The following is a 22,360-nucleotide window of genomic DNA, read 5'->3' as shown; positions in this document are numbered from 1 at the left end:
CCACTGCTGCAGTTTGAGTGGCTCATAAGGAATGTCCAGGCACACAGGAGGTTCAGTGAGGGCACACTGCTTCTTCTCTTCACCCGTGGCTGGCTGAAGCACAGGTCTGGTGGTGCCTGTGTCAAGGCCCTTGATACCAGCAGAGGAGTGGTGGTTCTGCCCGGTGTCAAGGGTGAGGCCCCTGGTGCTGGCAGCAGGGTAGTGGTTTTGCCCGGTGTTGAGGGTGAGGCCCTTGGCGTTGGCAGCAGGGTGGTTGTTCTGCCCAGTTTCGAGGACGGAGAACTCTGAGCAGGCAGCAGGGTGGTGGCCCTGCCCAGTGTCAGGGACCATGGTGCCAGCAGAGGTGTGGTGGCTCTGCCTGGTGTTGAGGGCTGAGACCTTGGAGCTGGCAGCAGGGTGATAGCCCTTCAGGTGACTGTTAGCTAGCTAACTGAACTAAGTTACTGTACTTCAACATTAGCTGGCTATAAACTGTACTGTTGTAGCTCCATAGACCTTCTAATATGTGGATGGCGTGGGAAGAAACTCCAAAAATCACCTTCTCTCTTCAGGATGTTTATTGTAGATAAACAGTAACTAAAGTGTTATAACTTCACTCCAGTTCAGATCACACATAGGTGTACATATCAGGGCCATACAACATAACTGAGGAACCAACAGAAAAACACTTAACCTAATTTACAATATCATGACAATTGGAACATACAGCTGTCAATCATGTAGGAATCAATCATGTAGGAATCAAAGTAGGCGGGACATACTGCTTCTGTGGCACAACAATATTTTCCATAACCAAAAAGATTGTGTTTTCAGCTGTTTCAAGCTGGTGTACAAAACCTAAAGTAAAAGACGCAAAAACGAAACGTAAGAACGGAAACAGAAATAGCGCACATAGAACACATCTACAGCTTCTTAGACTAGCTGTCAACGAGAATGACAGATCTATAACTCACATTTCTATGTGCATTTAGTGTGGTTGTCCAAAAAGTTACATATTGCAGCTTTGAAACAGCAACATTTTCTCTCAGCCTCATTACAATATGTATAGAATAGCATGAGCTTGGCTATAAAACTGCACATGACAAAATGTATAGAATTGTAGGAAATTAGCTGTTTCCCCGTCAGAAAGACCTTGCGAAGGACAGGCGAAACTGGGGTACGCCACTACACTGGGCACCATGAAATGCACCGTCCTTAAGAAATAGGATCCAGTCCGTGTTTTGTATATGTGTGCAGAAGTGACTGTGGCGGTGGCTCGCGCCCACGCAAAACAAAAGGAATTCTGCCGTAATACATCAACGAGGCGTAGCTAGTAGCTAACGTCAGTCCTTCTCAAATTTGTGCCAAAATCTAGACGTAATTTCTTTGTTGACATTTATATATGACTTAATTTGGTGTAAATTATTGTTCGATTGCAAATACGTAATGCTATCAATGGCAGTAGCATGAAAAGGTGAGTAGCCGATGCTACTAGCGCGTGCTAGGTTTAATGCTACGTTACCATGTTGGCTAGCTAATGTCATGTTCGCCTTGTTAATATTTGCTACATTAATACACGTTGTAATGCCCTGTATAGTTATCAGTTGTTAGTTACCCCTTCTGTTAGCCATACTCTAACGTTAGTTTAATGAAAATATTGTGTTGTTGCTAACTAGCGTTAGCCGTCTAGCTAAGACATGTAGTTAGCCAACTTGTAACGTCATGTCAACAACGCAGAGCTTGCGTACCGCGGTGTATTTTACTATCAACATTAGAGGAACGTCTCTGAAGAAGCTATGTACTGTAGCTCGCTAAAAGAATGACGTTACGTGTAACTAGTTAGCGAACGTCACAAAATGGATAAGAATGGTGCTTGTACTAACCAGCTGTGGGCTAAAGAGGAGGGGTACAAATTACATGTGATGTCACATGATGATGTTTGATGAATATGATAGTGGTATTGATCACAGTTCCTCCTTGTTCAGGCTTGGATTGAAAGCAGAACTCTGTCTCAGAACTGTAGGGCCCTTGGGGCCCCAGTAGAGGATGCACCGTGGTGTGGACAGGGACTTCCAGACTTCAGCGCGGAGGATGGGTACATCCTTGCTGTTCCAGTTGTCTGTCCATGAGCGTGAACTGGACTTGGTGTTCCTGGACCACAGCTATGCTAAGCCATGGAATGCCCACCCGGACGCCAGCAGTGCCCGGCCCACCCGCATGCTGTTCGTCACACCCCGTCGCCAACCTGATGCCGTTCCGTGAGTTTCAACCCTCATTATCCTCACCGATGACTCATTGCCCAAACAATTTTAACATTGAAAACCTGTCTGTCTCAGAACAAATTTAATTTTGTAGCAGTAGCTTTATCGCGACAATAATAAAGTTACAGCTAAAACTGGATGACAGCATTTACTGAAGTATGTTTGTGTTCTTTTGCAGGGAATCAGACCTGTCAATAGATGTGGAATCTGTCACCCCTACACCTATTCCACTCTATGACAATCAGAAAGCACGCAGTGTTATGAAGGAGTGTGAGCGACATGTTTTATTTGCTCGCACAGTTGCCGAGGGTCCCCCACCCCCTGACGACTGGGAGGAACACATCAACAAGTGAGTGGCCTCCACCCAACCTCCCTTTGAATAACCCTATTGAGGTTTAAAAATAAATCTATGTTCCGTAAGGACTTATGTGTTGTAGATGCCTTGTTTGCTCAGCTCTTGTATACACCGTCTTTGTCGCAATCTCCATTTCAAATGGTGATAATCGTCAGACTTCATTACTGATATACACTGCTTGTATTACAGGGCTGGATGGTCGGTCATTCAAAACAAGTTGTTTAATAAGGTGCTGAAGGCTCTGCAAGCTGAAAGACTGGCCCGGCTGGCCAATGAAAATGTGAGTTTATATGCACCAACTAAATGCTTTTGTATGTGGTGCTGATTCAGTTTCAATGACTATCAAAGTTCCTGTCCCTCGTGTCTTACCATCCCTTCCTCTGACTCATAGGCCTCCAATGAGCCAGTATTGCGCAGGATTGCTGTGGACAAGTGTGCCCGAAAGGTGCGCCATGCACTGGCCAGTGTCAACTGGGACACCAAATTGACCCAGTGGCTACACAGCACCCTGATAGAATCCCTCAGTCTGGCCATGCTGGCCGCTTACCTAGATGTACTGCAGACACTCAAGAGCAAGGTACTCCTTTCTGTCTGTCTCTTCCTCTCTCAAAATGTGTTTACACATTATTTGATGTTGTGACATGCGTTCTTATATAGAGGGATACATTCTATCACTGTGACAGTCATCAAATAAAGCATTTTTTATACCGCACATTTCAGACATGGAATTCAACACAATGTGCTTAACAGGAATAAACAATGAAAATGAATACTGAAGTATTTACTACACAACAGATATAAGAGGATTAAAAACTAAAGAATAACAATCAAAACTGAACGACTTTAAGATCTCTTAAAAATGTCCACAGTTTTGGCCCCCCTCAGGTTCTCTGGCAGGCTATTCCAGAGGCTGGGGGCATAGTAACTAAAGGCTGCCTCTCCATGCCTGTTGGTCCTAGGCTTTGGGATAGTTAAAAGGCCTGCGCTAGAGGACCTGAGGGACCTACTGGCTAAATGACTTAAAAGCCTGTCTGACATGTATTGGAGTGCACAATTGTGGATTGATTTTAAAAACTAATAGAAGAATCTTAAAATTAATTCTGAAACTCAAAGGCAGCCGGTGCAGAGACCTAAAAACCGGTGTAATGTGTGCTCCATCTGGTCTTGGTCATTACCCGTGCTGCAGCATTCTGCATGTTTTGCAGTTGACCAATGGCTTTCTTGGGTAGACCAGAAAGGAGATCAGTACATGGATGAGTCTCTCAGTATCAGCCTGAGAGAGAAATGTTCCTCAGTTGGTAAAAAGCTATTTGGTCACATTCCTGTGTGATTTGAAATTGAATTCAGAATCTAAAATAACACCTACGTTTTTTACCTGGTGTTTTATCTTTATTGCCTGTGAATTATAATGTGCGGCCATATTCTCTGTGCTTTGGCTCCAACAATAAGTACCTCAGTCTTGTCTTGATTTAACTGGAGGAAGTTGTTAGCCATCCAAGTATTTAAATCATTAATACAGTGTAATTTATCCGTGGAGCTAAAATCCTGTGGTGACACAGATGTAAAGTTGTGTATCGTCTGCATAGCAGTGAAAATCAATGCTGTGCTTTCTGATAACGCTGCCAACGGGTAACAAGTTTAAACTGAACAGTACCGAACCCAAAACCGAACCTTGTGGAACGCCACATGTGATATGTATTTTCTCTGAGTTATGTTCACCAAGGGTGAAAAACTCTCGACCGGTTAAGTAGGTCCTAAACCAATTAGAACTAGACCGGTTAGGCCAACCCACCTCTCCAGAAGGACATCATGGTCAACAGTGTCGAATGCAACACTTAAATCCAAGAATACAAGGACAGAGAGCTGTTGAGCATCTGCGTTGGGTCATTTACCACTTTAACTAAGGCTGTCTCTATGCTGTGGTAGGCCCCAAAACCAGATTGGAATTTTGCAAAAATACAGTTTGCACTTGAAAAACAAATGTAGCTGTTTGTAAACCAATTTCTCCAGAATTTTGCTTAAGAATGGAAGGTTGGAGATTGGCTGACAATTGCTAAGCGCTGAAGAATCTAGATTACTTTTCTTCAGAAGGGGTTTCACCATAGTTTTTACTGCAGTGCGGAAAGTGCCTGTGAACAGGGAGTGATTTGCAATAGCTTACACGTCTTCAGATATGCAATTAAAATCTGTTTTGAAGGTGGTGGGGATAGGATCGAGATGGCTGTGTCAACCAGGGAAAATAAATCCATAGTGCCTTTGTGTGGTAGGCTAGGACACATATCATCAAAACTCTCATCAGGTCTTGCTTGACTGATACCCAGCTTAACGTTTATCTTATCTCTGAAATATGCCACAAACTCATCACAGTTAGATGTGGAGGGAAGTTCATATAGGTTTGCGGGGGTAGGATTTATCAGGCTATTAATGGTCAAGAAGAGCACTCACAAATTATTCTGATTATTAGTGATCAGGTTAGAAAAATTTGCCCGTCTGGCAAGTTGCTTCCTCAGAATGTCATAATGGACCTGCAACTTTGACTTCATCCACCTTCCGTTTTGCCTTTCTGTAATTTCTTAAATGTATTCGTTTCCTCACTCATCCAAGGGGTTCTCCATTAGGATGTTGGCTTTTTCAACTTTACTGGAGCTATGGCATCAATGGTTGCCCTTTTTATTTGCTATTAACCTCTTGGGGCTAGGTGGGACGCTAGCGTGCCACCCGTGGTGCACTCCATCAACAGCAGGTGCATTTCAAGAGCGGCAAATTTGAATCCAAATAAATGTCAAAATTCAAATTTTTCAAAAATACAACTATTTTACACCATTTGAAAGATAAACATCTCCTTAATCTAACCACGTTTTACGATTTCAAAAAGGTTTTACGGCGAAAGCATAAATTTAGAGTATGTTAGGACAGTACATTTACAAGAGTTGTGTGTAATGTTTTGTCAATTCAAAGACAGGGTCACCAAAACCATAAAACCAGCTAAAATGATGCACTAACCTTTTACAATCTCCATCAGATGACACTCCTAGGACATTATGTTAGACAATGCATGCATTTTTAGTTCTATCAAGTTCATATTTATATCCAAAAACAGCGTTTTACTATGGCATTGATGTTGAGGAAATCGTTTCCCTCCAATAACCGGCAGTCAAGTCAGCGTCACAAATTAAATAATTAAAATTAGAAAACATTGGTAAAATATTATATTGTCATTTAAAGAATTATAGATTTACATCTCTTGAACGCAATCAACTTGCCAGATTTAAAAATAACCTTACTGGGAAATCACACTTTGCAATAATCTGAGCACTGCGCCCAGAAAAATACGCGTTGCGATACAGACTAGACGTCATGTTGGGGAGATCTAAAATCGAAAATACTATGTAAATAATCCATTACCTTTGATTCTCTTCATCAGATGTCACTTCCAGGTATCACAGGTCCATAACGAATGTAGTTTTGTTCAAAAAAGCTCATCATTTATGTCCAAAAATCTCCGTCTCGTTAGCACATGATGTAAGCCAGCCGGACTTCTCGTCATGAACGAGGGGAAAAAATATATTTCCGTTCGTTCAAACATGTCAAACGTTGTATAGCATAAATCATTAGGGCCTTTTTTAACCAGAACATGAATAATATTCAAGGTGGACGAATGCATACTCTTTTATAACGTATTGGAACGAGGGTACCCAACATGAACTCGCGCGCCAGGTGTCTAATGGGACATCATCGTTCCATGGCTCTTGTTCGGTCAGATCTCCCTCCAGAAGACTCAAAACACTTTGTAAAGGCTGGTGACATCTAGTGGAAGCAATAGGAAGTGCCAAAATATTCCTAAGCCCCTGTGTTTTTCAATGGGATAGGTTTAAAGTCAATACAACACATCAGGTATCCACTTCCTGTCAGAAAATGTCTCAGGGTTTTGCCTGCCAAATGAGTTCTGTTATACTCACAGACACCATTCAAACAGTTTTAGAAACTTTAGAGTGTTTTCTATCCATATATAATAAGTATATGCATATTCTAGTTACTGGGTAGGATTAGTAACCAGATTAAATCGGGTACATTTTTTTTATCCAGACGTGCAAATGCTGCCCCCTAGACCCAACAGGTTAAAGTTATCAACTAACTCATTACGAGGAAGGCAGAATCGGTGATGGAGTATTGTTCACACTCAGTTAAAATCTGTAGCAACTTCAGAGGTAAGATGGTGTTTCTTAATGCGTTCAGTATTACTCTGTGCTATGGGCAAAAAGGTAGTAGAAAAATACATAGTGGTGATCAGATAAAGCAGCAACAACAATAGTGGATATGTCAATAGAAAGCCCGTTGGTAATAATCAGGTTCAGAGTATGGCCAGGATGACTCAACATTTCTGTCTGTGCAGTTGCCCTCGCTGATTGACAGGATGCTGCTGACTTCATCAGTGAAGACTGGAGCGGCCGGTGCAGAGGCCCTGTCTCTGCTACTGAAGAGGCCCTGGGATCCAGCCGTGGGCGTTCTATCTCACAACAAACCGGTAGGTCTCTAATGCTAATCCCTATCTGTGGTTCTGGGAGCAATCTGAATTCACTGCAGTCAGAATGAAAAAGACAATGGAAACAAGCTCACATTCCGAATGGTAGTAGGGATGAAATTCATAGTTGTGGCAGGAAGCGCTTAGTAGTTTCATCTTTATACTGTTTTACAGTGCATTGCAAACGTATTCATTCCCCTTGGCATTTTTCATATTTTGTTGCATTACAACCTCTAATTTAAATGGATTTGTATTTCATGTAATGGACATACACAAAATAGTCAAAATTGGTGAAGTGAAATGAACAAAAATTACTTGTTAAAAAAATAAAATACCCAGAAAAGTGGTGGGTGCATATGTATTCACCCCCTTTAAATAAGATCTGGTGCAACCAATTACCTTCAGAAGTCACATTAGTTAAAGTCCACCTGTGTGCAATCTAAGTGTCACATGATCTCAGTGTACCTGTTCTGAAACACCACTAAGCAAGGGGCGGCACCGTGAAGACCAAGGAGCTCGCCAAACAGGTCAGGGACAAAGTTGTGGAGAAGCACAGATCAGGGTTGGTTTATAAAAAAATATCCCAAACTTTGAACATCCCACGGAGCACCGTTAAATCCATTATTAAAAAATTGAAATAATATGGCACCACAACAAACCTGCCAAGAGAGGGCAGCCCACCAAAACTCATGCACCAGGCAAGGAGGGCATTAATCAGAGAGGCAACAAAGAGACCTAAGATAACCTTGAAGGACTGCAAAGCTCCACAGTGGAGATTGGAGTATCTGTCCATAGAACCACTTTAAGCCATACACTCCACAGAGCTGGGCTTTATGGAAGATTGGCCAGACAAAAACATTGCTTAAAGAAAAAAAATAAGCAAACACGTTTGGTGTTCGCCAAAAGGCATGTGGGAGACTCCCCAAACATATGGAAGAAGGTACTCTGTTTAGATGAGACTAAAATTTAGCTTTTTGGCCATCAAGGAAAATGCTATGTCTGGCACAAACCCAACACCTCTCATCTCCCCGAGAACACCATCCCCACAGTGAAGCATGGTGGTGGCAGCATCATTCAGTGGGGATGTTTTTCATCGGCAGGGTCTGGGGAACTGGTCAGAATTGAAGGTATGATGGATGGTGCTAAATACAGGGAAATTCTTGAGGGAAACCTGTCTGTCTTCCAGAGATTTGAGACTGGGATGGCAGTTCACCTTCCAGCAGGACAATGACCATAAACATTTAAATGTCTTGGAATGGCCTAGTCAAAGCCCAGACCTCAATCCATTTGAGAATCTGTGGTATGACTTAAAGATTGCTGTACAACAGCGGAACCCATCCAACTCGAAGGAGCTGGAGCAGTTTTGCCTTGAAGAATGGGCTGAAATCCCAGTGGCTAGATGTGCCAAGCTTATAGAAACATACCCCAAGAGACTTGCAGCTGTAATTGCTGCAAAAGGTGGTTCTACAAAGTATTAACTTTCGGCAGTTGAGTAGTTATGCACACTCAAGTTCTGTTTTTTTGTGTTATTTCATGTTTGTTTCACAATAAAAAATATTTAGCATCTTCAAAGTGGTAGGCATGTTGTGTAAATCAAATGATACGAACCTCCAAAAAATCTATTTTAATTCCAGGTTGTAAGTCAACAAAATTGGAAAAATGCCAAGGGGGTGAATACTTTCGCACGCCACTGTATATGCCTAACTTTGACCATTTAAAAAAATGAATGGTCCAGACATTGTTGTGTGATTTCACTTGTTTTTCAGAAACTTACTTCAAACATCAAGCCACTCCCTCATCATTGTTGTGCAGTATGGGGCCCCTGAAAAAAAAAAAAAAAACATGAAAAAAGGCACACACAAAAATACATCCTTTCAGAAACAGACAATATATCAGTATAGTGATGCAGGTCTTTGTCATTCAGAACCTTATCCACAACTTTATATTCCATTTTGTGTCACTCAGGCTGTTTCCCCAATGCTGCCGTGCAGGCCGGGTGTGTCCATATAGTATACGGTACATCTAAAGACCTGCATCACTATAGTGAGAGCGTTTCTAAGATACGTATTTGGGTGTTTTTGGAGCGTTTGTTCATGTTTTTTTTCAGGGCCCACATGCTACACAACAAGGATAAGGAACTGATTTGCTATTTGGGGTATGTTTCTCAATAAGTGAAATCACAAAGGTGTCTATGACCCTTCTGTAACATTCCATTTACATAAAAGAAAAGAGATTTGGTCGTTAAAATAAAATAAATTGACTTGGGATCTTTTGATTGCATTTCCTATTGATGTGATAATGACAATTTTGTATTGCAGAGCAAGCTTCCTGGCTCCCCACTCATCTTAATTGCACCATCAGGGCCCACCAATCCTGCTCTTTCTACCTCGCGCCGAATGAGATTTTGGCAGTCACAGCTCTCCTGCTTGGGAAAGGTTTGTATCTATTCATTCTCAAGTGTGATTGTGCATCACTGCGTTTTATACACACCCAATAGGTATAAACCAACATGTTTGTCTCAGGTTATCCCGGTAAATACCCACGTAAACAGTGGAGCCAATGTGGGCATCACTCAGTGTCTGGAGCACATGTTGGGCACCGTCAGGGCCAAAGTCATGGAGGTAAGGCTGCTATATGAACCTGAAGATGTGTAGCCAAATATCTGTTCCTAATGGACTAGGTCAGTGGTATTCACATTTTTTCAGCAGGAACTCCAACTGTACAATTGGGACATTTCAACAAATGCACTTAAATTCATTGCACTTTCATCTCTTATGGAAATGAAAAGAAACCAATAAATATATTTACTCAATACAATTATTTCTCAAATCATCTTTCTGGAAATCATTTCTATATTGTCCCATACAATAATCTGCATTCTTATTTTTTTTATTTTTTTTGGCAACCCCAGTGCAGTACCCCTGTCTTTGAATACCACTGGACTAGATTGTTGCTGCAATTTCAGATGGTTCTTTGAAAGTTATGTGCTAGACTGTCTATTTGTCTTTTTATTTGCCCTTCAATGTATTTATGAACCAGGTCCACAGTCACTTCCCTCACAAACCCATTATCCTGGTTGGCTGGAATGTGGGAGCGCTCATCGCCTGTCATGTAAGACTGCTGTCTCTTTCTACTACATGGCATCAACATTTTCTGAGCGTGTTCTCTGTGATGCTCAGAAAGTTATACAGTGCCTTCAGAAACAATTCACACCTCTTGGCGTTTTTCATATTTTTAAGAGTGATTTAATTGTCTTTTTTTTTGTACATTTTTTTTAAATGAAAAATTTAACATTTTTATATACACTGCTCAAAAAAATAAAGGGAACACTTAAACGACACAATGTAACTCCAAGTCAATCACACTTCTGTGAAATCAAACTGTCCACTTAGGAAGCAACACTGATTGACAATAAATTTCACATGCTGTAGTGCAAATGGAATAGATAACAGGTGGAAATTATAGGCAATTAGCAAGACACCCCCAATAAAGGAGTGGTTCTGCAGGTGGGGACCACAGACCACTTCTCAGTTCCTATGCTTCCTGGCTGATGTTTTGGTCACTTTTGAATGCTGGCGGTGCTTTCACTCTAGTGGTAGCATGAGATGGAGTCTACAACCCACACAAGTGGCTCAGGTAGTGCAGCTCATCCAGGATGGCACATCAATGCGAGCTGTGGCAAGAAGGTTTGCTGTGTCTGTCAGCGTAGTGTCCAGAGCATGGAGGCGCTACCAGGAGACAGGCCAGTACATCAGGAGACGTGGAGGAGGCCGTAGGAGGGCAACAACCCAGCAGCAGGACCGCTACCTCCGCCTTTGTGCAAGGAGGAGCAGGAGAAGCACTGCCAGAGCCCTGCAAAATGACCTCCAGCAGGCCACAAATGTGCATGTGTCTGCTCAAACGGTCAGAAACAGACTCCATGAGGGTGGTATGAGGGCCCGACGTCCACAGGTGGGGGTTGTGCTTACAGCCCAACACTGTGCAGGACGGTAGGCATTTGCCAGAGAACACCAAGATTGGCAAATTTGCCACTGGTGCCCTGTGCTCTTCAAAGATGAAAGCAGGTTCACACTGAGCACGTGACAGAGTCTGGAGACGCCGTGGAGAACGTTCTGCTGCCTGCAACATCCTCCAGCATGACCGGTTTGGCGGTGGGTCAGTCATGGTGTGGGGTGGCATTTCTTTGGGGGGCCGCACAGCCCTCCATATGCTCGCCAGAGGTAGCCTGACTGCCATTAGGTACCGAGATGAGATCCTCAGACCCCTTGTGAGACCATATGCTGGTGCAGTTGGCCCTGGGTTCCTCCTAATGCAAGACAATGCTAGACCTCATGTGGCTGGAGTGTGTCAGCAGTTCCTGCAAGAGGAAGGCATTGCTGCTATGGACTGGCCCGCCCGTTCCCCAGACCTGAATCCAATTGATCACATCTGGGACATCATGTTTCGCTCCATCCACCAACGCCACGTTGCACCACAGACTGTCCAGGAGTTGGCGGATGCTTTAGTCCAGGTCTGGGAGGAGATCCCTCAGGAGACCATCCGCCACCTCATCAGGAACATGCCCAGGCGTTGTAGGGAGGTCATACAGGCACGTGGAGGCCACACACACTACTGAGCCTCATTTTGACTTGCTTTAAGGACATTACATCAAAGTTGGATCAGCCTGTAGTGTGGTTTTCCACTTTAATTTTGAGTGTGACTCCTTATCCAGACCTCCATGGGTTGATAAATTGGATTTCCATTGATTATTTTTGTGTGATTTTGTTGTCAGCACATTCAACTATGTAAAGAAAAAAGTATTTAATAAGATTATTTCTTTCATTCAGATCTAGGATGTGTTGTTTAAGTGTTCCCTTTATTTTTTTGAGCAATATATATATATATCTCTTGATTAGATAAATATTCAACCCCCTGAGTCAATACATGTTAGAATCACCTTTGGCAATGATTACAGCTGTGAGTCTTTCTGGGTAAATCTCTAAGAGCTTTCCACACCTGGATTATGCAACATTTACCTATGTATTATTTTCTAAATTCTTCAGTCTCTGTCAAATTGGTTGTTGATCATTGCTAGACAACCATTTCCAGGTCTTCCCATAGATTTTCAAGCCTTTTAAGAATATTCACCGTCTTCCTGGTAAGAAACCCCAGTGTAGATTTGGCCTTGTGTTTTAGGTTATTTTCCTGCTGAAAGAAATTCATCTCCCAATATCTGGTGGAAAGCTGACTGAACCAGGTTTTCCTCTAGGATTTGGCCTCTTGCTTAGCTCCATTCTGTTTCTTTTTTTTAAATGATTACAAGCATACCAATGATGCAGCCACCACTGTGCTTTAAAATATGGAGAGTAGTACTCAGTAGTGTGTTCTATTGGATTTACCCCAAACATAACACTTTGTATTCAGGACAAAAAGTGAATTAATTGCTTTGCCACATTTTTTTGCAGCATTACTTTAGTGTGTTGTTGCTAACAGGATGCATGTTTTGAAATATTTGTTCTGTACAGGCTTCCTTTTCACTCTTGTCAGTTAGGTTAATATTGTGGAGTAACTACAATGTTGATCCATCCTAAGTTTTCTCCTTTCACAGCCATTAAACTCTAACTGTTTTAAGTCACCAATGGCCTCATGGTGAAATCCCTGAGGGGTTTCCTTCCTCTCCGGCAACTGAGTTAGGAAGGATGCCTGTATCTTTGTAGTGACTTGGTGTATTGATTCACCATCCACAGTGTCATTAATAACTTCACCATGCTCAAAGGGATATTCAATCTGCTTTAAAACTATATATATTTTTACCTATCTACCAGTAGGTTCCCTTCTTTGCAAGTTATTGGAAAAACTCCCTGGTCTTTGTAGTTGAATCCGTGTTTGAAATTCACTGCTCGACAGAGGGACCTTACAGATAATTGTATGCGTGGGATACAGAGATGAGGTAGTCATTAAAAAAGCATGTTAAACACTATTATTGCACACAGAATGAGTCCATTCATCTTGTGACTTGTTAAGCAAATGTTTACCCCTGAAATTATTTAGGCTTACCTTAACAGCGGGGTTGAATACTTATTGACTCAAGACATTCCAGCTTAAATTTTTTAAATTAATTTATAAAATAATTTAAAAAAACATAATTCCACTTTGACATTTATTGGTTATTTATTGTGTGTTGGCCAGTGACAAAAATCGGGCTGTAACACCATCAAATTTGGAAAGTCAAGGTGTGAATACTTTCTGAATATCTGGTGGTTATTGAAAACAATCCTTGTGGAATCTGAGCTCTGATCTGTGTTGTGATTGGTGGATGTGACGTTGGTGCACTGCACATATTGACGTGGTTGTCCTCTCCCAGGTCTCTCTCATGGAATACCTGACTGCTGTGGTGTGTCTTGGCTTTCCACTGCTAACCATCAATGGACCAAGAGGGGTAAGGAAATGTGCTCAAATGTTTCTTGCATTGTGGAGACATTTAGATATGATGCTTCAACTTGTCTTACACAGACCAACATAATTTTGCCACATGTCTCTGGATCTTAGATGTGTATTGACTGTTTTTGTATTGTTGACTGGCAGGATGTGGACGACCCCTTACTGGACATGAAGACACCAGTGCTGTTTGTGGTTGGTCAGAATGCTCTGCAGTGTGGCACAGAGGCCATGGAGGAGTTCCGAGAGAAACTCAGAGCCGACAACAGCATGGTGGTGGTGGGGGGAGCGGACGACAACCTCAGGTGGGTTTACTCTAGGACTGGGAATTGCCATACCATATTATCACGATACTTAGGTACCCATACGATATGTAATTCAATTGTGTATGAATCACGATTCTTTGTTTTGCAATTCCATGTTCCAAATATTTTGCTCACTATATGTATTTTTAAGACGGAAAGGTAGCAGCAGTTGAAAGCATTCAGTCACTGAATGTTTTCTTGTGAAGACAAAAGGCCTGAAGTTTTCACTGCTCGAATTCTTTTTCTGCAGGGCTATTAAATTGAAGAATTTGAGTGCATCAGACTTTGTTTCTCATTCCTAATGAAATGGTTTTCTTCCTCAGAATCAACTCCACAAAGATGAAATCAGAGGGACTGACACAGACCATGGTGGATCGCTGCATTCAGGTTGGTCCATGTCGCTCTTGTGCTGTAAAGAAGCCATAGTGTTTTTATTCAAACAAATTTAGGTGAAGATTCTATAAAAACGTCAAAGGATTTTAAGAATTTAACCATAGCCATCAAACTCCTCACATGGAGTGTCATTGAAATGCTTTTCATGCAGATATACGTCTCTCTCCTGTGTAGGATGAGATAGCAGACTTCCTGTCGGGGGTGCTGACGCGGGCGGAGAGCCACGGCCACGGCTCAGGAGAGCTGAGGGACCTTGACACGGAGAAGAAGAAGAAGCCTAGACGGGAGCTGCCCTTTGATCTGGAAAGGGGCCGCCCCTCCTCCCCTGCCCTCAGAGTACCCATATCCCCCTCAGGCTCTGAGGTATGTCCTGCATCAACTCAGGCACGCTCCGGAAGACTTGCAAGGAAATGCTAGGAATAATATATACATTGCTGATCATTTGATTGGCTATGTTTTTATGGTTGTGTCCTCAGGACCTGTCCAGTGTGTGCAGTAGTCCCACCTCCAGCCCCAAGCCAAAGACGTCGGCACTGTCCCCAGCACAGAAGTCCAGTCTGATCACTGCCACACAACTCCTCAAGACCCATATGCAGCGGTCTGGGACTGTGCTCACACACAAGCAGGCACAAGGTTTGTGTGCCAACTAGCATGTATGAAAACAGACGCAGACACACACCACAGCTCTCACATTTGACACATTTGTTTGTGTGAACTTGTTTTAATGAGTCATTTAACTCTCTTGCCAATGGGTTTTTCAATAGCTCTGTGGGCTTGAGAAGATGTGAATGCGATATTGAATGGTGAAAATGGTTTACTTGGACACATCTTGTTAGGGCAGTCACAACATCAGAAGGGCACAATGGAACGTGACTATCTTTTCATCCCTTCTCTACTCTCTTTCGACTATCCTTCCACCTTTCTTTTCAATTAATTTCAGCCCAGTTTGCTGCTTTTATGAAACAAAACATGCTTGTGAGGAAAAATCTTCCTCCTGGCACTCCCTCCTGTGTCTTTGGTAAGTATGTCTTTCTCCTTTCTTTTCTCTTCCTTTCTGTCTGCCATCTCCCTCTTACTGCCAGATCATTGATGTACATTGTTAACAGGGTCATATAACAATTTTAAGTGAGCAGTATACATACACTGAACAAAATATAAACACAACAATTTCAAAGATTTTACTTAGTTAGTCCATATAAGGAAATCGGGCAATTGAAGTAAATTTATTAGGTCCTAATCTATGGATTTCACATGACTGGGAATACAGATATGCAACTGTTGGTCACAGATACCTTAAATAAAAAAGGGTAGGGGCGTAGATCAGAAAACCAGTCAGTATCTTGTGTGACCATTTGCCTAATGCAGCGTGACACATCTCTTTCGCATAGAGTTGATCAGGCTGTTGATTGTGGCTTGTGGAATGTTGTCCCACTCCTCTTTAATGGCTGTGCGAAGTTGCTGGATATTGGCGGGAACTGGAACACGCTGTCATACACGTCGATCCAGAGCATCCCAAACATGCTCAATGGGTGACATGTCTGGTGAGTATGCAGGCCATGGAAGAACTTCGACATTATCAGCTTCCAGGAATTGTGTACAGGTCTTTGTGACATGGGGCAGTGCATTATGCTGAAACATGATGTGATGGCAGTGGGTGAATGGCACGACAATGGACCTCAGGATCTCATCACGGTATCTCTGTGCATTCAAATTGCCATCGATAAAATGCAATGGTGTTTATCTGTAGCTTATGCTTGCCCATACATCACCCCACCACCACCATGGGGCACTCTGTTCACAAGTTTGATATCAGCAAACCGTTGGCCCACTGCCTGGTACAGTTAACCAGGATTCATCTATGAAGAGAGCGCTTTTCCAGCGTGCCAGTGGCCATCAAGGGTGAGCGTTTGCCCACTGAAGTCGGTTACGACGCCAAACTGCAGTCAGGTCAAGACTGGTGAGGATGACGAGCACACAGATTAATTTCCCTGAGACGGTTTCTGACAGTTTGTGCAGAAATTATTTTGTTGTGCAAACCCAGTTTCATCAGCTGTCTGGTTGGCTGGTCTCAGACAAACCCGCAGGTGAAGAAGCCGCATGTGGAGGTCCTGGGCTGACGTGGTTACACATGGTCTGTGGTTGTGAGGCCAATTGGACATACTACCAAATTATCTAAAATGATGGAGGTGGCTTATTAAATTCTCTGGCAGCAGTTCTGGTGGACATTCCTACAGTCAGCATTCCAATCGTGCACACACTCAAAACATCTGTGGCATTGTGTTGTGTGACAACTGCACATTTTAGAGTGGCCTTTTACTGTCTCCAGCACAAAGTGCCTCTGTGTAATGGTCATGCTGTTTAATCAGCTTCTTGATATGCCACATCTGTCAGGTGGATGGGTTATCTCAGCAAAGGACAAATGCTAACCGGGATGTAAATTTGTCACATTTCAGATACGTTTTTTTGTGCGTCTGGAACATTTCTGGGATATTTTATTTCTGCTCATGAAACACTTTACATGTTGTGTTTATATTTTTGTTCAGTATATTCCATTATACTTTGACAAGTGAGTTTGTGATCAGGATTGGAATGGTCTGGTCTGTTTATCCCAGTCAGTGATATTCTGTGTCTGTGTTTCAGTTCCTGTATCCAGTGAGCAGACTGAGGGCCTGGAGAGAGACGAGCTACGGGCCCATCTGAAGAGGAGGCAGACTCCCAGCCCCACTCCCATCAAAGCCTCCAAGAGAGCCAAGATTAAGGTGACCATTCTGCATGGAGAGACAGCAGGGGGCGCTGTCAGCGCTACAGCACAGGAAGGTAACTGGCTCAGATTTAACTATGAGCAGTTTTCTGAACCTCTAAATGAATGATCCAGTAAAGAGAAATTGGAATTTGTTGCCGAATGAATTGAAATGTGTGGGGCTTATCTGAATTTGTATCATATTTTCTTATTTCCACCATTTCAAAAGTCATTAGAAACCATTTTCAATGTTATAGTGTGATGTTGTCTGGTCAGATTTGTCTGATTTTCTTAATTGTCTGTTCTAATGCAGGGGGTCCTCCTGGGAAGCCCCTGGCTGTGACTGTGGGACAGACTGTGTCTGGAGCCAAAGAACTCTCTGGACTCCTCACATCCCAGCGGTAGGCCTGACACACACACGCACGCACACAATGATCTCCAACTCCCCAGACAATCTCCTGTTGGGCAGTGCTGTGTGCAGCAAACGGATTGAGTTTTGGACTCTGGTTGGAAGTTGTTGAATAGAAAAAATCCTATGGGGTGGGTAGCTACCACAGCTCTGGTTATGTGTGTTACTGCAGGTCTGGTAGTCTGACAGAGGTGTCTAGTGCCCTGAGCTCGGGGTCCAGCTCTTTCCACAACCTGCAGAGTTGCATGGTGTCAGGGTCCTCCTCACCAGTCCAGGCGCAAGCTCCTGCTACTGCCCAAGGTATCTCCTACCTGCCTGCACGACTGTCCTAACTTGGCACAGCAGCGGATCTCAAAGATGACAGTCTAGACACTGAACTACAACCAAAAATGTTGTACAGTATATTTTCACTGATTTGTTAGTTGTAATGCAGAGGAACCGCAAATCCATCACACATTTAAAAAGGGGAGAGTTTTGTTTTATGTCCTGATTTTGAGCACTTCATGAGAACAACCGATCTGAGCAAACAATGATATTGATTACTTGTAGCCTTACTTCTGCATTATCTATGGAAGCTTAACCGTTGGACTTTTCTACCAGAGGTTGTTTTGTCAATTGGACGAATAGGGGTGGATCTCAACTGTCGTCAGTAGTTGTGTTGTTGAGCCTTTGGTATTGACTGTGCGTAAATGTGAGCAGTGCTGATTCATTCTCGCTGTGTTTGTGTGCAGCACCTTCCGCCAGCAGCCTCCTCCAAGGCCTAAGTTTCAGTCTTCAGGAGATCGTGACCAAATCCCCTAGTCTGCCCACCACCACAGCTAGCATGGGCAGCATTCAGGTACACCCTGGACTTTTCTCATGAACCTGCAAAAAGTCTACTCAGTAATGTGAGTTTGTGTCTGTGTGCTGACTCATTGTCTGACTGACTCCACCTCTCCTCTCCCCCAGGCCTCTGGTGGGAAGCCCCAGGGTCAGGTCCTTAGCTCCATAGGTACTGGCAGCAGCACTCTGCTCCGGGCAGTGCCTGTGGTCTCCACTGGAGGGCTGTCCAAGACCACTGCCATCCACCAGCTACTCACCAATGGCGGGCTGGCCAAGCTGGCGAGCAGCCTCCCCAGCCTGGCACACATCTCCACCCAGAGTGCCGGTACGTCCCGAACTGCCAAACCACGGCGGCCACGCTGAATGCCCAGGGTTCTCCTTAACCCCTTGATTTTCGGATAAGCTAGAATAGCAGGACGGGCCCTATCGCCAGGTCACCTTGGCCACACTACAGATAGTTGACTGAGATAGTGGACAGCATGATCAATAATGTGTATGCAGATAGTCATCCGTGAGGATCCTAGGTGTGGTCAGTATCAGGAAAGCCAGACTTGTAGCCGTGTAACATCAAAGTCTACAGATTTGTATCGTAAGGGATGATGTGTTTTTGTACTAATGTTCATGTTTGGAAGAGCCATAAGGAAAACATCAATGAATACATGATCCAGGTGGATGTGACATTGGAATTAGCAGTTTGATTAAGTCATGTTTAATACATATTGTTTATGTATTAGTCTACACATGTCAAATGTAAATGTTCAAAATGCTTACATGAGAATCTTTGAATATGTTCATGTTTGCCCGTAGTTTCCTTGATACATGGAACTCATTGATACAAAATTGTTGTCACGATAATTGTGAATCAAGAGGGACAAAAACAAATGGACATTCTTGCATTTTGGCGTTTTGAATATCGCCTAAATGTCACATGACAACTGACGATGTCAATGGCCCTGTTCAGACTGCATTTGTTCACCAGATCTGTCCACTCGGTAGATGCCTTTTTTATGTTTGTTTCATTTTGATTGCTTGGTCTTCATGTTACATTTTGTAAATCCATTAATTAAATCACCTGCAACAAGCAAGCAGCAGCCATGATTCCAGATGCACGCAAGGACCCACGGACTCCCTGGACTTGGTAGAGAGGAAAGAGTATGAGGAGAAGTAGCAATAATATTCACATCCGGCATACCACCTGTTTCTATCATTGCAATAAAGACTGGAAAATAACCCATGTTTTCATTCCTCTTTTTTTGATCGAGAAATGGCTGTTGCTGTTGCGATATCCAAGTTGTCCACTCCTTTCCCAGGATTGCTGTTGTCTTTGATAGCTTCTTTTTTTGTAATTCTGTACAAACCTGGAAAGGAGTGGACAACTTTCAAACCTGGATTAATAATAATTTACGCTAAGAGTAAAATGGCACTCCTCTCTCTAGTCTACATCTCTTGACATGGACTATTCTTACCATTGAGAAAAGCAAGCCAGACATGACAATACAGGCAAAATGCAAAAGAAGCCCTTGGGCACTGAGTTGTATTTTAAGAACTATTTGATTTAGAGATGTAAAAAAAGAAATTCTCATTGGATTAGCACACACTGCTGGACACCGCTATTCAGGAATTTCAGTTGGAATGTTGTCTGCTTTGCTGTGTCTGAGGGAAAATGCTGTCTGAACTAGGCTTGACACCCAGTTCTAGTATACATATCTGAGTAGATGTGTAACCCATACCATCACTTTGTTGGCAGCAGGGCTCAGAGCCCCCACCATTATAACTGTGATGCTGCGAGGACAGCCCAGCAGAATGACTGCGCTGGGCCAGGCTGAGAGGCCACTGATGCTGTCCAAACCACCTGATATGAAGGTGGGTCTCCTCACAAGCAGCAATATGTTAACTTCTCCATCACGTTTTCTAAAATGAAGATTTGTTTTCAAATCAAAATACTCTATTGCAGTGATGAACCCAAAGACCACACGCATCATGCCAGATGTGATACTGTCATCCTGGAGGAGTGACTGGACGGGCTATGATCCGACTCCATAGAAAAGGAGTGTAGCCATGTACCCCCTGCCCTTATGTCTATTCTCTCCCCAATGCAACAGATGAACACTTGGCGAAGGGTTCCTTCCCCATGGTGTGAGTTGACTTGTGTAGTGGACCAGTCTCCATGCTGCAGGAAACTTCATCAGCCCAACAGCCATATGTATGGTCACACTCATTTCAGTTAAGAGTTGAAGATGGTATAAAATATTGAAGGTATTTTATTTTTGTCACATAAGGTCTCAGTTGACACTTTTTTTGTAACCCTCAGCATCATTGAATAGAATGTCACTGACTTACAGGCAATGGATAATGTAACAGCCATATGATAGTTGTATATGTGTAGAGGGGAAAGTATTGTAATTCTTACCTGTTATTTTCTTGACCATTTGATCTTTAAATTAAGCCTGTCTTTTGAGAGCATTACAACATTTTTTTCTATATGCTTTGTTCTGTAACTTTGTTTGGCTCCAGTTAGGTCAAGGGATTTCTAATTTGACCATCATGGGAGGAATTATGCTAGGTGGAATTTTACAGCTAATATTGTTTCATGTTTAATTAAAGCCTTTTGGCCTGGCAAGATGTTTCAAAAGCCGAACCATGGAATTGATTTCTCAATTAATGTTCAGAAAAAATATTTTCTATGTAGCGTGACAATGATCATGTTTATAAGTAGGTGGACTACTCCTGTGTTGAAAATGTGAATTTACAGATCTACATTTATAAACATTTTACTTTTAAATGGAACAAAAGTTCTCTCTGGGAGTCCTTACCTTTCAGTAATGTAATCAAGAGAAAGAAATCCACTTTGTCTTCACTGAACTTTAATTTTCAAAAGGTGTTGGTCTATATTATATTTATAATGTTATATCCAAAGTTCTGCGGCTGGCGGATTGTAATAATGCTTGGCACCATAGTTTGGGGATTTTCATGTAAGTTTGAATAGCTCAATTGGATATTAGGGAAGAATTGAACAAGCATATCATCTCCAAACCTTATTCCAATTCAGAATACAATTATTGAACTGTCTCCTGCGCACTGAATGAATTTAATTTGCATTAAATGATGTGAGTGCATAATCATTCTCACAGGCAGCTGCATTAATATAGACCTACTCATTTAGCAGGCATCCCCTGCACTGTGTCTGCGTTACACACATGGGTAACAGTCCGACAAGATAGAGGATGGTGTGTTTTAGGTTTTAGCTCTTATATAAGCCAGGCTTTGTCTATTATAAGCAGACGATACATATGCCCATCAGGAAGATAGCGAGAGACCTCGGTCAACTAACTTCCCCAAAGTTCATGTCCATTCCTTCAGCGACCCATGATGAGAAATATCATATTCACATTCTCCAGTATGGGACTTCTACTGTAACACTACACGAGTGATCTACACAGCATTCGGAAAGTATTCAGACCCCTTGACTTTTTCCACATTTTGTTACATTACAGCCTTATTCTAAAATGGATTCCGTTGTTTTTTCCCCCTCATCTATCTACACACAATACCCCATAATGATGCAGCAGAAACAGGTTTTAAAAAATGTCTGCAAATATATAAATTAAAAAAATAAATAAACAGATATCACATTTATGTAAGTACTCAGACCCTTTACTCAGTACTTTTTTGAAGCACCTTTGGCAGCAATTACAGCCTCAAGTCGTCTTGCAAGCTTGGCACACCTGCATTTGGGGAGTTTCTCCCATTCTTCTCTGCAGATCCTCTCAAGATCTGTCAGGTTGGATGGGGAGCGTTGCTGCACAGCTATTTTCAGGTCTCTCCAGAGCTGTTCGATCGGGTTCAAGTCCGGGCTCTGAATGGGCCACTCAACGACATTCAGAGCCTTGTTCCGAAGCCACTCCTGTGTTGTCTTGGCTGTTTGCTTAGGGTCGTTGTCCTGTTGGAAGGTGAACTTTCATCCCAATCTGAGGTCCTGAGCGTTCTGGAGCAGGTTTTCATCAAGGATCTCTGTACTTTGTTCCGTTCATCTTTCCCTCGATCCTGACTGGTCTCCCAGTCCCTGCCGCTGAAAAACATCCCCACAGCATGATGCTTCCACCACCATGCTTCACCGTAAGGATGGTGCCAGGTTTCCTCCAGACGTAAAGCTTGGC

General features: G+C 42.8%; 1 protein-coding gene across 6 annotated transcripts; it reads left to right on the top strand.

Moving 5' to 3' along the window:
- The first annotated feature begins 1,203 nt into the window (after positions 1 to 1,203).
- On the top strand, positions 1,204 to 20,841 carry kansl3 (KAT8 regulatory NSL complex subunit 3). 6 transcript variants are annotated; one of them, XM_014160130.3, is made up of 22 exons: positions 1,204 to 1,453; positions 1,965 to 2,237; positions 2,419 to 2,589; positions 2,785 to 2,875; positions 2,987 to 3,172; positions 6,989 to 7,120; positions 9,436 to 9,552; positions 9,640 to 9,738; positions 10,157 to 10,228; positions 13,461 to 13,535; positions 13,682 to 13,839; positions 14,163 to 14,226; positions 14,407 to 14,595; positions 14,709 to 14,865; positions 15,173 to 15,250; positions 16,873 to 17,049; positions 17,286 to 17,373; positions 17,554 to 17,681; positions 18,113 to 18,219; positions 18,330 to 18,528; positions 19,954 to 20,066; positions 20,158 to 20,841. In XM_014160130.3, exons 2-22 carry the CDS (start codon positions 2,026 to 2,028, stop codon positions 20,158 to 20,160), a joined length of 2,616 nt encoding a protein of 871 aa, XP_014015605.1. In that variant the 5' UTR covers positions 1,204 to 1,453; positions 1,965 to 2,025; the 3' UTR covers positions 20,161 to 20,841. The 6 variants fall into 6 exon arrangements, with proteins under 6 accessions (XP_014015605.1, XP_014015603.1, XP_014015609.1 ...); XM_014160128.3 differs by having other exon boundaries at positions 19,951 to 20,066; XM_014160134.3 differs by lacking the exon at positions 15,173 to 15,250.
- Positions 20,842 to 22,360: the final 1,519 nt, after the last annotated feature.

The sequence above is a fragment of the Salmo salar genome, chromosome 20 (genome assembly GCF_965601325.2).
Source record: "Salmo salar chromosome 20, fSalSal1, whole genome shotgun sequence".
NCBI classification, from domain to species: Eukaryota; Metazoa; Chordata; class Actinopteri; order Salmoniformes; family Salmonidae; genus Salmo; species Salmo salar.
Note: the sequence above shows the minus strand (reverse complement) of the source record. Positions and strands in the feature narration are given on the sequence as shown.

Coding starts and splice junctions, on each gene's coding strand:
- kansl3 (XM_014160128.3), top strand. CDS start 2,026: ATGCACCGTGGTGTGGACAGGGACTTCCAGACTTCAGCGCGGAGGATG. Junction 9,739..10,156: donor TCAGGGCCAAAGTCATGGAG/GTAAGGCTGCTA, acceptor TTTATGAACCAG/GTCCACAGTCACTTCCCTCA. Junction 18,529..19,950: donor CATCTCCACCCAGAGTGCCG/GTACGTCCCGAA, acceptor CTTTGTTGGCAG/CAGGGCTCAGAGCCCCCACC.